The 16,642-nt window shown below is 41.1% G+C and overlaps 1 protein-coding gene across 4 annotated transcripts in view; it reads left to right on the forward strand.

The window, feature by feature from the left end:
- LOC138491912 (dehydrogenase/reductase SDR family member 4-like) overlaps window positions 1-16,642 on the forward strand; it is a 594,704-nt gene that overhangs the window by 502,895 nt on the left and 75,167 nt on the right. For 3 of the 4 annotated variants that reach the window (XM_069618776.1, XM_069618777.1, XM_069618774.1), the window contains exon 10: window positions 9,553-9,669. In XM_069618776.1, coding sequence (XP_069474877.1) covers window positions 9,553-9,667 — 115 coding nt within the window. In that variant the 3' untranslated portion in view covers window positions 9,668-9,669. Of the gene's footprint in view, window positions 1-9,552; window positions 12,071-16,642 lie in introns of those variants that run through there. The other variant, XM_069618775.1, reaches the window with a different exon arrangement.

Below are 16,642 nucleotides of genomic sequence, written 5' to 3' on the forward strand. Positions count from 1 at the left end.
GTTTTTAGGACAGTTTCAGCTTACCTCCGAACAATACGGACAAGTATATCGTCTTTAGGACACCCCCATTTAGCTTATTTACGAACATTTCAGGATACTGCCTGTGTTCTTAGAACAGTTTCAACTCACCTGCGATCAATACAGACAGGTCTAGCATCCTCAGGACACTTCCATTTTGTTTATTGACGAACATTTCAGGATACCGCATGTGGTAGTTTGATTGCAGACATCCCGAACACCAGCTGTGTTCTTAGAACAGTTTCAACTTGCATGCGAACATTACGGACAGATATAGTGTCTTTAGGACGCTCCCATTTTCGTTTCTTTACGGACATTCCGGATACCTGCGCTGTCCGCGGACATCTGAACTGCTTTTTCAAAAAAGACAAGAAATGAATTAGGACACAATATAATAATTTGACTTTATTTTATATGGATGTTAAATTTATGACAGAGAAGGTGAGGCAGAAACTGAAACAAAAACAGGAGACTTGGGGGTTTCAATAGGATTTATAAGAGGTGAAGAAGGGATGGAAGTCTCATCAAAACGTTTTGGTTCATGGAGAGGGTTTGGGGATAATTGACTGGGATATGGTGAGGGGGGACAGGTACATGTGGGACAATGGTATCTAGTTGTTTGTTTGAAGGGATGCTCCACAAAGTTTTTCAAATTGTTAAAATTTGCCATGAGTAGGTCAATTTATTCTTCTATGTTGTGGAGAGTTTTATCCAATACTTCTTTTTCTTTAGTATTTTCAATCTTTGTATGGTCTGTACAAAATAAAATGTGTATGTTAGATGTATATAAAATAATATTTATTAATTGGTTTATATAGTAAAGTGTCTACCATTAGGTTCACTATCTTCAGACATTTCCTCACGTGGGAAATGCTCCTCTAGCCACTCCAGAGTACTAGACATTTCTGTGAGAAAAAAAAAACATAACACCACTTTTTTTGTATCTAATACAGAAGGTTTACAAATATATGAGTGAAATGCAGTACACTTACTAGCTTCTGGTAAGATGTGTTCTTACTGGTCTGTAGATCTGCTCTTGCTCTTAGTTGTGGAGTTTCTGTGAGGTAATCATGTTGGAAGACTATCTTTCTTCTTTTGGTATATTCCATTTTAGAACATATTGTATTTAAATGAATGGTTAATGTGTTATATATATATGGGTTACACTTCTTATTTATTACTACATATAATGTGTATGTGTGCTGGTTTGTGAATTTGTAAAATGTTCATATATTATGATATAACAATTAAACATACCCCCCAGACTTTTTGGGTAGTGGTGCTGTTGTCCGCATATGTCCGCGGACTTTAGAAGAGTTCGCAGACATCAAATTCAGTAGAGGGGGTTCAGTATGTTCTATGTTACATGTACATAAAGTCAGAGATATTATTGTTAAGTTGCGCTACTAAAAATCTATGAAATTCAATACAAAAACTTTGTTAAAGGGACATTATGGTTAAGTTGCGCTACTAAAAACCTATGAAATTCAGTAAAAAAACTTTGTTAAAGGGACGTTATGGTTAAGTTGCGCTACTAAAAACCTATGAAATTCAGTAAAAAAACGTTGTTAAACGGATGTTATGGTTAAGTTGTGCTACTAAAAACCTATGAAATTCAGTGAAAAAACTTTGTTAAAGGGATGTTATGGTTCCAAGTAAAACCGAAAAAAACCCTGAAATTTGCCAGTTATGGTAAGCTAAGCAACCATAACTCACGCCACCACCATGCACTGCTAAGACTAACACCCACGACATCAAAGATGACATCACAAATGTCATTGATGACATCACTGATGACATCACATGTGCATTTACTTTTCATGAAATATCTGTACAAGGGATTCTCATTATAATGTTGAGAAAAAATGTCAAGGATCATTGGAATGAATATCATGAGCTAATTAGTGCATTAAGCAATGCATTGATATAAATAGCATTCTATTATGAAGTTCTATCCAGCATACTAAGCTACTCATGCAGAAACATAGGCATTGTGTGCAACATACATGATGAAAGTACAATATTCATAATGTTGATATGTTGAATAATGAAATGATAACTGTTTTCTCATTAGAGTTTTGCGTACTATGAAATATGTAATAAGTAGCTAATAAAACCCACATATTACATAATTGCATTATTACAGACAAAACACAAAGAGACAAGAACACATACAAATATGGGTATATACAGGGAAAGTGAAATAAGCAAAAAAGCAGAAGTAGTAGCAGAAACAATTCATAACCTAACTGATTATCTTTATGCAAATAAATGATTGCTCTGTTTCAAAGCTGCTATTTACCCTATGTATATGTATCACACGATGGGACTGGACCCTAAGGAAAGTAGTGTGCGTACTATGTATACAAATATGAGCACATACAGGGAAAGTACAGTAATAAAAAAACAACAGAACTATCAGAAAGTGCTGATAACTCTACTGATTATCTTCATGCACAGAAAGGATTGCTGTCTTTCAAGCTTGTGTCTTCCCCTATGTATATGTTTCATATGATATGACTGGACCCTAAGGGAATTACTGTAAGAACATACTTGAAGGATAAGTATACAGATATAGTATGTTTACAATTTTTAGTTCCTGACTGTTACTGAAGAAAACCATGTGGCCTAGATATGTCAGTAAAGGAAAAAAGAGGGAGATAGACATGTGTCCTCTAGTGGTCCATACCCATATACCCTGAAGCTCTGCTTTTTGACTGCTCAGCATGCATCCTAACTGTGTTTGAACACCACCCCATCCGTGGCCCCTTGTGACTGTCTTTTTTTAATATAATGGTTTTGTAGCTTGGTCAAGAGGGAGAAATCAATGACATTTGTGATGTCATCTTTGATGTTGTGGGTGTTAGTCTTAGCAGTGCACGGTGGTGGCGCGAGTTATGGTTGCTTAGTTTACCATAACTGGCAAATTTCAGGGTTTTTTCGGTTTTACTTGGAACCATAAAGACCCTTTAACAAAGTTTTTTCACTGAATTTCATAGGTTTTTAGTAGCGCAACTTAACCATAACGTCCCTTTAACAAAGTTCTTTTACTGAATTTCATAGGTTTTTAGTAGCGCAACTTAACCATAACGTATATATATATATATATCCAAAAGAGAAGAGGAAAAGGCGAACCGCACTCCCTCGGGCCAAATAGCAAACTCCACACTCCACAATCAAGGACAAAATAAAAAAAATACACTGTGTAGGATGTTTTTTTAATATTTAAAAGTTGCACAAAAAGAGTATACAACAAAACGAGCAGCAACAGAAGCATAGACAGAGGCAGGGCGCTGTGGTGCACGACCTGCAACACAATGCGTTTCGCGCTACACTGAGTGTTTGATCACGTGGGGGGGGAGGGTTAGCTGGTATTAATATTAACAAAGCCGGCAGTCCTACAACTCTGTCAATGAACCCACGAGGTGCCATGGCAGTAGGCAGGAACAGTGGCAGCCATGATGGAATGGAGTCAGGATCATGAATATACATATGAGGCTGGAATCCAACCTACACATAAATGAATCAAGGGGCAACACCACAAACTAGGCGCATAGTTCACAGATACTGCTGAATATGTATAAACACGGCATCAAAGAAATCCATATAGCGGTGAAGTCAACATACATATCAAAATACCATATATACACAATAGTCAATAGAAGCAAGTATGAAGCAGGATTTGGCAAGATAATCCCTGAATTTCAAATAAACATGCATACAGTAAAACAGGAGATTTTGTTCTACATAATCAAAAATGGCTGTATGGAAGAATCGCAAATCTTGAATGTTGAAAAAAGCGGAGCTGTATGCAACAAAAAAAACCAATATATGCAGTGCACAAAAGAAAAAGGCAGGCAATGACAACCGAATGCAGACAAGGCTACAGGTCAATATAGTGGTTACAAAGATTGTAAGGATATACAAACGGCTAAAGTGCTGGTGTAGGAATGGAGGTGAAATCACTGCCATTAGGGGCAATGCAATAATGACCCAAAGTATGGAGTCACAGTACAGCCATACCTAAACATAGGACATGCCGAATATAATGAGTCCTATATATAAAAATACTCAAATCTACACACTAAATTGAAAACAAGGTTGTAAGGAAAATGGAAAAAAACGCAAAGGTAATAGTAAAACTAATGCACACCTCACACTATAGAATAATGCAAAGATTAATTCCACTGTAAAAGCCAGCCAAGGCAACTAATATTTGGGGTGGTCACTGCTCTAAAAAGGAATCAGGGCAAGTGATACTTGATACGGGTACAGGTAATGTTCCACAAATAAAATGCATAAAAGAAAACAGAACAGCAATATATCGTCAGGGTCTCAGATTGTCAGGGCCAGAATAAATAAAGGGCCAGATTACTCTCTTTGGAGGATTTGCAGTGACATCCTGTTGCATTTCTGTTTGATTTATTTTTCTTTTAAAACGTTTTACTTTTTGTGGAACAGAATATGTGTTTAAATGGGGAGTGTATAGTGAGCAAAGTCTATTGTATTCCAGAAAAAAGTGCAAGTGCAAAGCAGCTGGAACAGTCCTGAGGATAACAATGCCCCAATGGCAATTATCATAACCCTGTAGTTATGTAAACACATAGCAATACAAATACCAAGGTAAAGTTACATTGAACAGATATACAGTCCATTAGATGAAACAGGCAGAGATAGAGAGGGAAAAACAGCAGGCCGAGGCCACAAAGGTAGGAAACCCAGAAATGAACCCCTACATGAGGAAAAAGATGAATACCACTCCCGCACAGATTGCGAAAATAAACAGCCAAATCAAGAGTGAAAAATTCATGTAAAAAAGGGTGAGAAATAAAACAATCATACCTAAGACTAAAGAACCCATTAAGGAACAAAAATGAAAGCCATAAATAGACATATTCATGCAGGAACAGGATAAAGGGAAGAGGAAGAATCAAAACCAGGCATAGAGAGAATCGCAGAAGAGGATACACTAAGTGCCCAAAAATGTATACAGTTCCTCATCCACATTATGACCCATTGGATACTTGGTATGGAAGTCCAAAATAAATCTTGTTTCCAGTTGTCTTAGTTTGAAGACACGGTCCCCACCCCAGGGGTGAATGGGCACATGTGCCACTGCAAAGAATGTTAACAAATTGAAATTGTTCTCATGTTCCTGTTTAAAATGTTTGGCCATGGGGTACGCAGGATCAGAGTTCTTAATGGCTCTGAAATGTTGAAGAACTTGCATGTCATGCTCCCAATGTACCATTTCATGCAAGGGCATGAGAGAACGTACACCAAAAAGGTAGTGTTACACTTGATCGAATATTTTATCTTGTGATGGATTTTAGTGACCGGGTGTACAAATAATTTCAGCACAGTGCCATGTGCGCAAGCTTTGCATTTCATGCATTTAGTGAACCCATAGGAGAGGCGGAGAGCCAAGACATAGCAGAGCGATTTATTTCTGCTGGGGACAGAAAGCTAGAAACACGTTTGTCTCTGAGGGAAGTTGTATGTCATGGTAGGGCGTTTAGACAATATAGGTCTGAGATCATTGTCTGAAGTGAGGACACGGCAATGTTTCTCAACAATTTTGCAGATGTTATTGGAGGCAGTATCAAACGAAATGATCATTCTGGGTTCATCATTGATAATAGATTTAACAGAGTTGGTATCATATAATAGTTTGTATCTAGACATTCCACGTGCCTTAATATAAGCCATTTCGATGGTTCTCTTGTCATACCCTTGTTTCACAAAGTCAGCAGCTGCCAATGCACAATGGTGATCAAACCAAGCAATGTTGGTGCAGTTCCGGCGAAAACGGATACATTCACCAAATGGAATTGATTTTTTACATGAAGGATGGTGACAGCTGTTGGCATGAAGGGGCAAACAAGTATTAGAAGCTTTCTTGTGGAGTGCCGTATGTATACCTGAGCTATCAAGCATGACGATGACATCCAGATAGACGATTTCAGTACGACTATGGCATTCCCTAAAGCTAAGGTTAGCCTTGTTGGTGTTAATACTCTTAACAAATGCTAGCCAATCACTTTCCGTGCCCTTCCAAATAACAAAAATGTTGTCAATGTACCGTCACCAAGAAACAATCTATGTTGGAAAACAAGACAAAAGTAGGTCAGACAGGAACGTAGCCTCCCACCACCCCATATATATATATGCATAAGCATGCTCCTTGGTTCGATGCACAGTGTAGGGTAGGGAAAGCAAGTGGAAATTGAATAATGTTGTGAGGGGTGGAGGCCTAACAGTGAGTCAAATGTTCCATTTACGAATGGCATACAAAAAACAATTGAAGGGAAAAATAGTGAACATAGAATTAAACAGTGTGATTTTTTAAATGCAGGTAACAAAGATGCCAAATAGTTTGGGAAATTTGTGGCAAAAGGCTGTGTTAGCAACAAGATAGGTGGATGTCCCACATTCAAGACTTTTTTTTAATGATTTACAGCAATTCTAGAATGCTCAAGCAGTGACATTGTATTATCCCATGGAAGAAATACTGAACTTATGGTTATCACTAAACTAAAGCGAGGTAAAGCAAAAGGCCCAGACTTCTTGAACCCAGACATTTTTATCTGGTTTGCATATTGGTGGCTACCAATTTTGGACAGGTTCTTTAAAGCATTCATTCACTCAAATAGGGTTCCTGAGTCATGGAGGCACAGTCAAATAGTCTCACTATTTTAAAAAAGGTGCTGTAGATTCTCCTAAATAGTGTTGGCTTATTCTTTGTTGGAGATCTATGCTACGATATTTGTGAAGTGTCTATTAGCTAGATTTGAAGAGGGAGTTCAAGGTTAAGAGATGTTAGAGCGCAATCAGGGTGGCATCTGATCTGGTTTTAGCATGGTGGACCATTCGTTCCCTTTGATCACTTGCATCGATAAATATTGCAGAATTGGGGTGGAGCAGTCTTTACATAACATTTTTAGATTCCGACAAGGATTTCATTCAATTAACAGGGATATCGTGTGGTGGCAGCTGCATAAAAGGGGGATGCCAGCAGGGTTTTTAAAGTTACCCAGATACAGTGGCCAGAGTGAGATACAGTGGTCAGGATAAACAAAAAACATATTTTTCTACCAACAGGGGAGATAAGCAGAGATGTCCTCTTGCCTCAATGTTTTTTTATTTAATGTATGCTGGGAGTGTCATCGGGATAATAAACCCAGGGGCCCCAGGAATTAACAACAAATCCATGGCAAGATACTTTGGCTTTGAAAGCCCAAAATTTGCAACACCAACAACGTCTTCTAACGGGCTGAATGATTGTTCAAGAGTACCAAACGATCTCCTTTTGCCGTGTTCAGAACTTCTTCGACAAAGAAAGACTGTGTCAGTAACAGCCCAACTTCAGAACTCACTATTCAAAACAATCCCCCAATCGAGGATCTATCCGATTTACCTGAGACACCAGGATCCAAGTCAACTTGACCATGTACAGACACTGCAAATACTCCCTGAAGGGACAATTCACCCACTCCGGGAAGCTATCTGAGGCCAGTAGGGAATACATCTCGATCAGAGGAGCCTGTGGAGCCAGAGCTTCCTGTCTCCTCCCCAGGGAACCCCGGGACATCAAACTTGTGAGCAGAGACAGTGTGGGAAGGCTCCCTCGATCTACTAGGACAAAGTGCCCCAGGATCTGAAACCCTGTCAGATGCCATAAAAGTGGTAGAGGCCTCATCTATACCACAAAGGCCAACCAATAACAACAGGGGAGGAGGCCTGTTCTCAACTTCTAAGTTAACACAATTCTAAAACTTTCAAGCTCTAGAGCCCCCCCGACCCGATGGTATGAGCAATGCCACACTGAAGGAACATCCAGAAGAATGGGCAAGGTTCATTAAGCTTTTGTTTGACTGCATTTTGGCGATCACACAATTCCAGACTCTTGGAGGAAAGCAGTCATTGTCCCAATACTCAAGAAGGGCAACAGGGTAGACCCTGGAAAATATCGCCTGATCGCCCTTCTGGACGTGACTGGCAAGATCTTTGACTCATTGCTTCTGTCCAACCTATCGTACTGCCTGAAACAACAAAAATTCTATGACCATCTCCAAAATGGTTTCAGAAGAGGTACCGGTACTGGGGCCAATATCTTGATATTGAGCACCCTGAAGGTGAGAGCTTGGGAAACAAATAATAAGATGTACCTCAGCTTTGTGGACCTGGTACAGGCTTTCAGCCAGGGGGGTTGACATCACCTGTGGGATAAACTGGCAAAGAAGAAATGCCCAGATTCCATACTGGTCTCTTTAATGGACCTTCATGAGAATACGTCAATAAGATCTAGACAGAACCAGACAGGCCAGATCCGAGAGTTTGGGAAATCCCAAAAAAATGATTGACCCCAGCAAAGCACGAAGAAACGTAATTTCACCTTCTTTGGAGAAACTAGATCGTAATGATCATAATGCCCTTTTATAGGCGGACGATTCAGCCATTCTATCTTTAACTATCAGTGGCCTTGATCAATGGCTCACCTATGCCAAAGGATATATGGAAAAATACAGGCTAAAACTAAATAAAGCTAAAACCAAGATAAAGGCTTTCCGTAAACAGGGGAAACCTTACAAGTGGTAGTAGATGACAAAACAATAGAGGAATTAGAGTAGTATTCGGATCTTGGTCTAGTGTTTAGAAAGAATGGCTCATGGTCCAGGCACAGCCCTCAGATTGAAGGGACTACTCAGTTTTTACTTTATGTTTGGAGCCCAAAGATAAATGCTTGGAAGTTTATAAAATGACATTTTCATTGTTGATCCTTTATGTTTCTGAAATGTGGGGGTACAGTAAGCATAAATCCCTGGACATAATCTAGAACAGATTTTTTTTGACAATTGCTGGGTCTCCCCGCAAGTAATCCCAGTAGTGTTACCAACCTAGGGATAAAGAGTATAGGATCCCGATCTCATCTCAGATTCCTAACTTGTTTCTTAAAACTGAAACTGGCCTTTTCACAAACCCGAATGCTATTGCCTTGTTTTCAGAAATGGAGGTTTCGACATGCAGAAGTAAATACCCCTGTTACAGGGGAGATGATAAGTATCCCTTCTTTAACCCATAGAAAACCTTTGCGTGATCTGTGTTTTACTTCTTCTTTGGAACTCAGGACTCTGCCATTGAGGTCAAATTCTACCTTTAGACTTGACTTCTCTTTTCTGTGTCAGTAAATTTGAAAAACTCCTAGCATTGAATGTGGTAAAAATCATTATTTTAAAATAGTTTTCCAGGATACTAGATGTGAAATCGGCAAACAATCAAGTGGGCTACTGAATATAGAGATAACAACCACAATGGAGACCCACTGCTACAGGTCAATCCCGAAAATTACTGAAAATTCAAGAAGCACCTCATGTTAATTGCAGATTTAAATCCATGTGTCGGGACTACAGCATTAAAAATCCCATCAAAGGAAAACCGATAAAAATATTTGCTCATGGCATATGAAAACTAAATAAATGTTGTTTTCAAGTTTCATATTATATTAAATAATGTTGATTATCTTTTTGTCTTTAGACCGGGAGAGCCAGAGGAATGTGCTGGAATGGTGTCTTTTCTCCTCTCATCCGACGCCTCCTATATCACTGGAGAGATCATGGTGGTCGGGGGAGGATACAGAACAAGGATCTGAAAGTGAGACAGCAACTTTCGCTTGAATTGTCCTTGTGCATCTATGAAGGACATTTGAAGAAATTGTACTGCTTTCAAAACCTATTTCCTTCTCTTGTGCTTAATGATATGTACATCTCGATTGATTGTGTACTTTTATTTAAAGCTTGTGTGAATGCTGCCTTCCAAAAATATAGTACTATTAAGCAAATACCATTTTGACCCGATCACGGTATTTAGCTGGTAAAGACTAAGTTGCATTCAAACCACCTTTCTGCTCTGTGCACAAAATGTCATCAGACATATTCAAAGAAACCCATTGATGGACCAAGTCAGATGGTTAATCGACTTTGGAAATTGTCTCTGAAAGTTATTTTGTGTGCCCCTTATCACAAAAGGACAGTTAATTGCCATTGTGTCTCCAACTCCAGACTGGCACGCATGCACCTTTATTTAGACTCTTGCTGTCCAAATGATTGTGAAACATGGTATTTACATATGTCCAGGGAGGACTTGTAAATGAAGGTGGCTGCTTTCAGGTAGAGGATTCTAAAGCAAACACTCAAGTCTGTTGAATTTGGCTTATTTATATTTCAGTGGGTCAGTTTTTTAATACACCAGTGCAAATGCAATAACACTCATCTCTAGTGTCAGTCAGAAACCTGTCTGTATCTTTCTACTGCCTAGGTGGATTTCTGATTTTAGCACAGCTGTTATCGTTACTCGAAGGAGTTTTTTAATTCACTCCTGATACCAAGGGTACAGTTCCAATAGGCTCGGGACACAACAGTAATTATTTTTACAACACACAACAAAGCATTATTGCAGTCTGTATTTAAGATCATTTTCAAACCTTACCAAAAACCATACCTACAGCCTGCTTGATTATTTCTAAAGAGAATTACTCTAGAAATTGATTGAAAATATCTTTGTGTTTGGTTTATCGCAAGTCATCAACCTTTGGAAAATCGTCCAACGTGCAATGCACTTTTGTTGTCATACAAGATCCTGCATCTCTGTGAGCCCTCAACACAGTTATTTCTTTTCTCCCCATCGATTATAGGTCTGAAGGCAAATTAATTGCACAACTCCAAACTGTACTTGGTTTGGCTTGATAGAAAAAATTGCAATGTCCATGCACAAGGATTTAGCCTTATGCAGCGTGTGGCATTATCTACTGTGATTCAGCATAAGCATCCAATGCCATCTCCACGATGCCACAGAGTGCCTAGTGGCACATGTTCTCAAGCTTATATACACTTGAACCCTATAAATGAGCATGGGAATAATTTTGTAGAGGTTTAAACACTCATCATTAAGTAGGAAGAGCATTGTTACATGTGTTTTCATAGGATGATGTTGAACGGTTTGCATTTTGTTTGTGCACATTTGCTCGAAATCGACCAATTACATATACATGTATATAGATATATGTATATGTGGGGGTAGGAAAGTGGTGGGCTGGGGGTTGAGAAAATGGGTGTTTTAGTGGGTGGGCTTGCAGGCTGAGCTGTGTGTACATGGATGCAACACTATTTTAAAACTAGATAAAATACTCATGAGGACCAAAAGTGCATGAACAAATGCAGACTTTGAAATAGCAGTCTCCATAAGGCTGCCAAAAGACTCTCTGGGGCTGGGGACCACGCTATCTCCAACTTGCTATCACTAAATGCTCTCCCTCCAGATCTTTACCTTTCTCCAGCGCCAACTCTCTGTGTGTCAAGTGCTTCGCTAAACAGCGAGATGGTGGCCAATCTCTTTGCTCAGCAGGCTCCCTCCTATCCACCAGCCTCCCCTTCCTCTTCGTCTTAAGCTGGGTCTCCTCAAATTCCAGAAGCTCCTCAAGACTTTCCTTTTCACCTCCTCCTTCCCTTCCTCCCTCCTCTGCTAAACCCCACAGTTGCTGAGATTGGTGACCAGGGCCTTTATGTGTCCACTTGGGACCTGGCCTCCCTCATCAAATCGCCTTCAGCCTCCGCCCACTCCAGCACTTGCCTTGGCTCCCCCTGACCTATGTCACCACAAGCCTGCACTTATTTATTGGCAGGTTACAACTCTCCCAGGCACTTACAACAGCTCACTCGCTAGCACTTGCCCCCCTCCCCCCACCGCTTCCCACTCTCTCTGCACTTGCACATTTAGAATGCTCACAAGGCCTAGTAGGTCCGCCTCTATCTTTCATTGTTATATTTGATTTTCTTTCTCACGTGCCTTCCCAGTTACCCTGTGCGCACTGTAGAACACATTTTACTTGATGTATAAGCACCTTACAAATGCACAATAAATAAATAAATACGTGTTAACATGCATAACCAAAGAAAATGTGTGACGGCTAGGTTCTAACATCTTCATCCATGCTTTTACTTTTTGCGTCCTGTGATGACTAAAAATGGCTTACAATTAAAACAAAAATATAATACGATCATTTGTAAAACCTTTTTTGACACCTTAAGCATTTTAGCCGATGGAGACTTGAATATTTGCATTTATATTACTGTACTGTCACACTTTTGTATTGATTGTTCTGTTATTAGTGACAGTTTACTCTGCTACTTTTTGTTTGGCTTCAATAATAATATAAAGAGCACTGTTTGGTTATTACTTACAGGACTCCATTTTAAGAATTGTAACTTAAGTAAGATATTTCAGATTATATGTGTTTAATGAAACCCTGCTATTCAACGAATTATTGTATCACTTGCCTTAGTTAGGCTCATTTAATGTCATATGACAATGTGCAGTTTAATGGTTTGCCGAATGCATACGAGAGACGGTCCTTTTGTGGCCCTTTGTAATTATATTACTGCTTAATGACCTGTACCAATTACATTTCTTAAGGACGTACCAAACCCAAGCATATTGTGTAATGAGGTTCTTACATATTTGCATTAATTTATCCTGTTAAATTCAAAGCACATATGAGAGATTCAAGTCGTTCATAGTTCACAAATTTGCTCACTCTGTAGCCAAGTACAGTAAGAGTCCCTATTTCCGAAAGATTATTTGAAACATTATTGAAATATAAAAAAAAGTCAAGCATGTTATCTTTCTAGATTTCAGTGAAAACATTACTAAAAACACACATTCATTTATCATTCTGAGATTTTAAGATACATGTTAGGTGATCTTGGGACAGCAGTGTTTCACAAAGTAAAACACACACGATGAGGTTGATTTATGTATGTGCGAATTAAATAGATGTGCAAAGTTGCATTCTGGCATCCTGGTTGAGAGAAATTGACTTTGGTTCTGTTGTCTTAGGTCTGGTTTATTTCATTAAACCGTATTTCTTATAGGCGGACAATGCTGAACATTCTACAAGGTGTCCGCCTCCTACTACTAGGACTCTGTGCCTGCCATCCAACTTAATCATTGCTGCCCCTTGTATCCGCTGGTCACACATTAACACACTTGAAAATCGGGAGAGGGAAGAGCCAGATAAGCTGCTGTGAGAGTTTGACGGTCTGAAGAGAGGCTCGGGAGGATAGCACTGGGGCAACACACTCGCCTTGGAAGGGAGAGGACGCAGAGGAACACTCTGGGTCTGATCTTAGAAACCTCTCAGTATTAAGTGCGTTATAAATAACCAATTGTAATTATGAATTTAGCCTGGCATGAGGCGTGGCTGAGTCAGGTGAGGCCTGTGCACAGGAGGGAGGCCTGTTTAGAGCAAGCTAGGTGTGCCTGAGCCTGCCTGAGGCGATATTTGCTGGTGTCGCCGTGCCAGAGACGTAGCACAGCACAAGGTTGCTACCTGGAGAATATGGGCCTCATTACCTGAAGGGGACAGCCAGTGGAGCTTCCCTGGGAGGGATTAGGGAGGTACCCCTGGCTGTGGTGGCAGAGGACACCAAAGCACGATAACACCAGATCCCCCCAAACCTCTTCCCTGCTGGGGACCTGTGACGCTCCATTGTGGATGACTTAGGAGGCGAGAAACACCCAGAGAATCGTTGAAGATGGGGAGAGTTGTGGCCCATGAGCCTGCGGCTCAAAGTGGGAATTTGCGTTGCGTAAATACACATGGCCTCTTCCACAGATTAAGTGCTGCTGCCCATCGGATCCCTGTCCTGCACAGAATTAATAGAGCGGGACCTAAGGAGACATCCACAAGGTGGCGGTCGGATACAACCTGTGTCAGTGTCCATCCAGAGGAGAACTGACTTCACAGTTAACGAGTGCTGCTAGGCCCATTTTCCTTGGAATATAACTTCCAGGGCTCCACTGAGACTGGATACACCAGAATGGACCACACACCAGACTGCTAGTCCCCGGCACTGTCCATTGGTCAGATACTGCTGCCTAAGACCACCAGATCCCTCTGGGCCTTGCATGCAGTGGTGCTGTAACTGGCTTAAGGCCCATACTCTTGCAACTATGAAATGATGGAGTGTAGGCTGGAGGAGGCTGGAGTGGCTGCCTGATCCCTCCTCACATTATATACCCGGGCAACCACTATTACGGAAGCAGGAACACCAAAAGGCAAAGTTAGATCACCCGCCAGGCTGTCAAATAGCAACCAGAACAATACTCTGACCTTGATGTCAGACCAAGGCCATTGGAGAAAGATACACCAGACCTTTGACAGCTCCAGGACAGTGTGCAGCTGTGAACGATAAATTAGATGGCACAACCAACATCACTATCCTGAATTTCAACATGGAGCAGGTGAGCGCTTGGGTGACAGAGGGGGGAAACCCGCATCGGGGGTTTTTGGAGCAATTTAGACAAGGTCCCACCCATGGAAATAGCAGTGGAAAACCTTCTCAATGAAGTACTGAGTTTCCCGATCTTCTCTGACATATTTGTAGTGGAATGTGCCCATAGGTCGCCTTCAACTAGGCTGAAACCTAGAGTTCCGGCCAGACTAGTCATTGCGAGGCTGTTCAACTATAGAGACTGCAATAGTATCTTGCGGTTAGCTAGAGAAAATGGGCCTCTGCAATTTGAATCTGCCACTGCACATATATACCCTGATTTCTCTACAGCCATCCAATGGGAGTGCAAGTCTTTCATGGCGGTTAAAAGGCCATTGAGAGAAAGATCAACACAGTACACAATGCTCTTCTGCGTAGTCTGAGCATGGGGGCAGAGTACCCTTCTTTACACTACCAGGGGAAGCTGCAGCCTTTATAGAGGCTAACATTCCACATCCTGGGTGGTCTTCTAAAACGCCTGTTGACTCTGTCTTGGTAACATGAGGTACCCCAAGTCGTATATTGTATACCATGTGACTGGTAGATGTTTAGGTGCAGTTGTTATGTTACCTTTACCTGGTTGAGATTGTACTGGGTGTTTGGTAATCAACACCATCATCAGGCTGGGGAACTTCGAATTTCAATGGGCACGCATTCTATAGATATGTTTTCTTATCTTGCTTGTTGTTGGGTGGTGTTGGCAACAGAGGTGAGAGACGGTTAAGTAGCAATCCTCCTATGCATGGTTGCCAAATTCGGTGGGGGGGGTAGTTAGTTCTGTGCTTGATGTTGGAGTGCGGGGTGGGTTGACATCAGTCTGATTGGGAGGGAGATGAGGGAAAGGCAGCTGGGCGTTATCTGCGGGGATAATTACTTTAGACTCTTGTTGTGCAGGCACAGTGAGTTTTCCTTTGGGTACTAACTATGCAATCATTGGTGTACAACAGATATAATTGTTGGTCAAGATATTTTCAATCCTACTCCTTAGCAATTGCCAGATATTAGGATAATGAGCTGGAATTTTCGTGGGCTCGGAAACCACTCCAAGGCTAGGAGGGTAGCAGCTTCTGTTAATAGGCCTAGGGTGAACGTCCTCTTTCTCCAAGTGACCCATGCTGCGGGTGGGGCAAATATATGATTTTCCAAGACAGGGTGGCCAAACAGGTTCTACACAAGCTACTTGTCACAGTACAGAGGGGTCCTAACACTAGTTCATAAATCTATTAAATTCACGTTGTTAAGCACATTTATAGATCCAGATGGCAGATTTGTAAAAGTACACTGTTACCTGGCGAACACGGAAATGCTCTTTGTAAATTAATACAGCCCTTACCTGGGCGAACAAAGCATCTATGTCACAAGAAAGGTAGCAGGCGCTCCTCTCCAGAAAGAACATGGCATGATAACCTGTTCTGAGCTGAGAGTTTGCAGCACACGCTTTTTGCTCACTATACCTTTCACAGATGGGAAATTCCCATTTGCATATCAGTCTTTGTCCCGCCCACATGGGCAGTCCAGCACCGACATGCTATGGCAATTTCTCTCTGAACATGAGTACCAACAGCAACCCCATACACGTGTTTCAGCCTTGTTGGGCCTCATCAGTGAAGTGAAGCTGTGCCTCTCTGAGCACAGTGAGCAGGCAGTCCACGTCTGGTTGCCACCAGGTAACTCAGGGTGACCAACCCCAAGTTCCTTGCAAATATTTCTAAAAAGGTAGATTTGCATTAAAACATCTATGTCACTATTGGAGACATACTCGGGCCACACCCGCTAACTCCAATCATATGGGGAGGTGATATGAACACTATACTTCATCAGTAAATAGACAGGGCAGGCGTTGCACCTAAAACACTATCTAGGGCTACACAAAGTAGCTTTTGCCAAGCCACTAGGCTGGACCTATGTGATGTGTGGCGGGCACTGCACCCTGGCATTAGGGAATGTACGTACTACTCCACAATACACAATATCTCTTTTTGATCTCCTGGCACTTCATGGAAACAGTGGTTAGCACTAGCAGGATGCCACGTACCTACTCTGACCTCTCACCCATACTACTACAGATGGCCTTTGGGGACAGGATATGGGATTGTGCAGTCTAGGGATTTAAGTCTGCGTGTTACAGTACTCAGTGTTTAGGGAAGATATAGAGGACGCTATCCGAGAATACTTCAAAAACAATGATAATGTCACTGTATAATTGGGAACACTATGGCAAGCCTTTAAAGCCTATATTATGGGGTTGGCCATGTAAAAGCAGTTTGGTGTACTTAAGACTATTACAAGGGATCTGG

Source organism: Ambystoma mexicanum, chromosome 10, assembly GCF_040938575.1.
Source record: "Ambystoma mexicanum isolate Mex_15411 chromosome 10, UKY_AmexF1_1, whole genome shotgun sequence".
Taxonomy (NCBI): domain Eukaryota; kingdom Metazoa; phylum Chordata; class Amphibia; order Caudata; family Ambystomatidae; genus Ambystoma; species Ambystoma mexicanum.